At 40.5% G+C, this 4,270-nt stretch overlaps 1 protein-coding gene across 1 annotated transcript in view; it reads left to right on the forward strand.

Annotated features, from left to right (window-relative positions):
* Positions 1 to 4,270, forward strand: part of LOC118421143 (pappalysin-1-like) — a 36,889-nt gene that overhangs the window by 20,619 nt on the left and 12,000 nt on the right. The window contains exons 10-13 of the mRNA XM_035828303.1: positions 504 to 643; positions 1,180 to 1,326; positions 3,479 to 3,648; positions 4,227 to 4,267. Coding sequence (XP_035684196.1) covers positions 504 to 643; positions 1,180 to 1,326; positions 3,479 to 3,648; positions 4,227 to 4,267 — 498 coding nt within the window. The remainder of the gene's footprint in view (positions 1 to 503; positions 644 to 1,179; positions 1,327 to 3,478; positions 3,649 to 4,226; positions 4,268 to 4,270) is intronic.

The following is a 4,270-nucleotide window of genomic DNA, read 5'->3' on the forward strand; positions in this document are numbered from 1 at the left end:
CCCATGAACTAGTGGGCAGTAGGACGGGTACTGCAGTGCCACAAGCCACCAACCAGTCCCACTGACCACCTGCACATGCACCTAGGAAAATGACCCCGTCACCTCATTGCCTGAGCCCTCAACAAAATGAGGTTGGCGCTTAAAATGAAGAAGATGTGGGACAGAAAGATTGTGGGATATATTTGGAAATTGTGATTTAATTTGCATGATTATTGCGGAACTTATATGATTCCATTGTTTTCCATGACTGGAAGAATGCAACACATGTGATTCATGATTGGTGGAACATAAACAGATACCAAATATGCAAATGATGAACTGATTTCCATAAGTAGTGCAGACATGGAAAAGTCGCTTAATGATAAGTGATGGGATATTTTGAATTGTGACATGTGTAAGCTAATCATTGATGAACATCACCATGCATAAATTATGTAAATATGTATGTCATTTGCATACCATCTACAAAAGCTCTAGATATTTTATGGAGATGGAGATATGAGGTCGCCGAACTGAAGTTGTTGCTATTTTGTTGGCTTGTCCACCATTACAGATGTGCAGACCAGAGGTCGACCCTCTGACAGCCTGGCAACCCTGTTCCTTCTCAGATGGAATAGATCTTTACCCGTTATACTGGCTACGGGTAAGTACTGTTTACGAGTACCTGCTATTCTTACATTTGAGCACAAGTTTGTTATCTCCATGAAATATTCATGGGGTTTATATTTTCACTAGCGTTTGTGTGTCTGTCTGACTCTGATTTATTGTATGGTATTTGATGGGTGGATGGCCCCTGAGGTCTGTGCTTTGATTTCCAAGGTTACCTCCTTGTATTTCCAAGTCCCCGCTTATAGCAAATTCGTAATCAGAATCATGTTGAATTAATCAGCAAAAACGAAAACAGGGACATGCAAAGGGTTGAAAAATATAAACTTATTCAATACGTTCCCGTTCCTCTAACTTATACAAAATAGCATAATATATTATATATGTATATGATTATATATTCACGCCTTCTAACGAAGCCACCGAGCACAATGTGATGAGATATTCTTGAAACAAAACAAAATGTTCTCTATCAATTCACAGGACACCAATCTACATTCTTATACATAACCTGCAATATATGTTTTGTCATGAACGATTGTTTTCAAATGTTGCTGACCTTCCCATTTTCAGGTGACATTCCCACGTCCGGTGGTTGCTGTTGCCGTCATCATTTACCTGGCTTCAGATGGCATCACCGAAAGGAGTGATGAACAGAAAACCGTTTCTGTGTCCCTGATTGACACAGAGGGCAGGGAACATGACATCGCATCACGGCAGGTAGATACTTTCAAACTGTTCCTATCTCAATCATGTAGTCCTCCGCTACAGTGCAGAAGGCGTCTCACATGTTAAGTATGGGTAATGATATCGGGTGTAAGTGGGACGTTTCTGCACTGACGGGGTCTTGGTCTTCCAGTATGTCCTACCGATAACCGTAACAGTAAAAAAAATAGGGGCGGGTTGGTTTGGGGGAAATTGCTTACAGGCACCTTCTCTCTACCCACACAACACCCCCACCCCATCCACAACCCCTTTCCCTTCCTGCCTTCTTTGCTGCTATTTCTCCTGCTGCCTTGGCTCTCAGCTACAAACGGGCGTCTCTATCCCATGTTCGTGTGTAACTGCCTCGTGTCTGTGTGTTCTTTTCAGTTATGTCCCCACGTGGCATGCCTAATTACCTTTGCCAGAATGGCTAAGGTTATGTTTTGGGCTTGTGAGTCTGTGTGTCTGTCTGTCTGTCTGTCTGTCTGTGTGTTAACAGTATAACTCAAGAAGCCTTGGATGCATCCCGATAATAATTGGTAGGTGGGTAGGGGTCGGGAAAACGAAGGTAAAGTTCGATAATGGGCCCCCTAGCGGCTTGCTAAGGTACTGCAGCAGAACCTCAATTTTTGATATCTCGTGTTCTGGACATGCTGTGATCATGATTTTTAAGTGGTAGATAGCCCTTGAGGCAGAGAGTAGGTGCTCTAAGTTTGGACCCCCTAGCGGCTTGTTTGGAACTGCAGTCACCGATTTCCTTTCAAACTTTGGACGAGAATAACTCGAGAACGTGTTGATGGATCGTCATGATTTTTGGTATGTAGATAGCCCAAGTAACAATGTACATTATGGAATGCTAATTATGCAAATCAGCAGTTAATTTGCATAATTATTGAGAAAAGTTAATAAATCCACTGCATTCCATGATAGAACTCTCAAACATATCACATATGTAACTGAGAAAGATTAAAATGATGAAAGATGTCAATTATGCACATGAAGACCACATTTGCATAATTAATGGAAAAATAGTATAATACCATGGCAGTAAATGATGGGAATTCCATAGTTACAACACGATGAAGCTTAGTGAAGGTAAGCATTATAAAAATAAATCATGCATATTAATTTCACATTTTCATAATTTATGTGGAAACACCCAAATATCTACAATTATAGATAGCTTTTAGCGTCATGAGAATGTTTCCAACCCCTAATATTTACTTTTGGATCTGTAGGGGTGTTTTTGTCAAGACATTCCATTGAGGATAACTACCGAAAGAAACGACGGATTGTTGTCATTTTTGGCATTAGGCAAGAGTGTTCATAATAATATAAATTCTGCGCAAATGAGGAGTTAATTTGCATAATTAATGAGGAAATTTTATACCTCTATTGTTTTCAATTGTTTTCAATTACTTGACTTCAATAAATGTGACAGATGTACATTATGATATATGGAACATAAGCAGAAACCAAATATGCCATTGAGGAACTGATTTGCATATTTTATGTCTACAGACATCACTCTATACAGCCTTGCTTTACATAACAAACCTGGTTTATTTGGCAAAGGTATGTGTTCGTCGAACTCTAGTTATCACCTGTTGTTAATTGGATTGTTTACGCCGTCTCCACTTCCGCGGGGACTACATGATCAAAATATAGTATATGTACTAACGAAAATAAACCTCCTCATGGAGGTACTTAAGACTCCAATATGGGCCTCATTATGATTTTAAATGTCTGCAGTTTCAACCAGGTCTACCAAAGACTACAAGAAGTGAAAGGAGGTACAAATGCACCTCATCAGTTAGTTTTGTTGCCTTGATAATATATCAATGCACTGCCTAACTATGGTAAATAGACTTTTAAAATGTCATCATATTAGCTGTAATAAGGTCCTGTTGCATTCGTTTGTTTTAGACATCATGGACAGGCACCGTGGGAATAGTGGAACTTTGAATAAAAATGTACTGTGAAAATGTACTGTGTACGACAAAAAGGCTTTCAGTTACCATTCTGTGATGCTAATATAAACTGCTTTACCCTGCCAAGTCAAATGATACTAAAATTTATTATTCTCCGAGGTATTCTTGATACTAGTAGAACTAACTATTCTCATGTATGCCAGATAATGATCTATTCCTCTGTTCATGATGCCCAGGTCCCCCTGTCCTGTAAACATAACCCAGTCGAGGTCCCAGTGGTACATGACCTTACTGCACCCTTCTACCACACCAAGGCAACAAAGATCAAATTCATATCCAGCAACATTGCTATCTCCGCCATTGCGCTTCGCTCCTCCAACACTCTGGATCCAGTTGCCATCTCACGGTAGGTGATGATATTGTTTATATTGTGTCTCAGGGTCACAGAAATGGAGATGTGCGCCGCCCAATGCACCATTTGGTGCAGGAAGGACGTTTATACTTTTAAACCTTGTTTTAAAATGGTTTTAAAAAAATTGATTTATTTGTGCGGGACGGGACGGGCGGGACGTTAAGCCGGGGCCCAGTGATCACTTGCTTGTCGAAGAGAGGTACAAGAATTCTCCACATTATGAACCTGTGTTCAATGTCTCGACCAGTGGGGAATACTAGTAGCTCTTAAATGAGATAAACTGGTTCGACCCAAGAAAAAGAAAACTTCAGACGATAGCGAATATAAACAGTAAGAGGAAGTTGCGGTCCTGTGTGACAGTAGGCATGCGTAATAATTGATGATCATTGATATCAGCCCTACAGGTTCGGCTATGGTTAAGCAGTCCTATATAGGAGAATGATATATAGTCCCTGCCACATAGGGCACATCTGTAAGCTGACTCAGGTCTGTTGTAGTGTTTCACACCTATAGATGTAGTTATCTGAGCTCCTGAATCATTGTGAGCGCCACCTTGAACTGTCTCCTTCCAGATGTCAACATGGAGAGCTGTACAACCCAGCCAGTCAGCAATGCC

Source organism: Branchiostoma floridae, chromosome 8 (genome assembly GCF_000003815.2).
Source record: "Branchiostoma floridae strain S238N-H82 chromosome 8, Bfl_VNyyK, whole genome shotgun sequence".
Lineage (NCBI taxonomy): Eukaryota > Metazoa > Chordata > Leptocardii > Amphioxiformes > Branchiostomatidae > Branchiostoma > Branchiostoma floridae.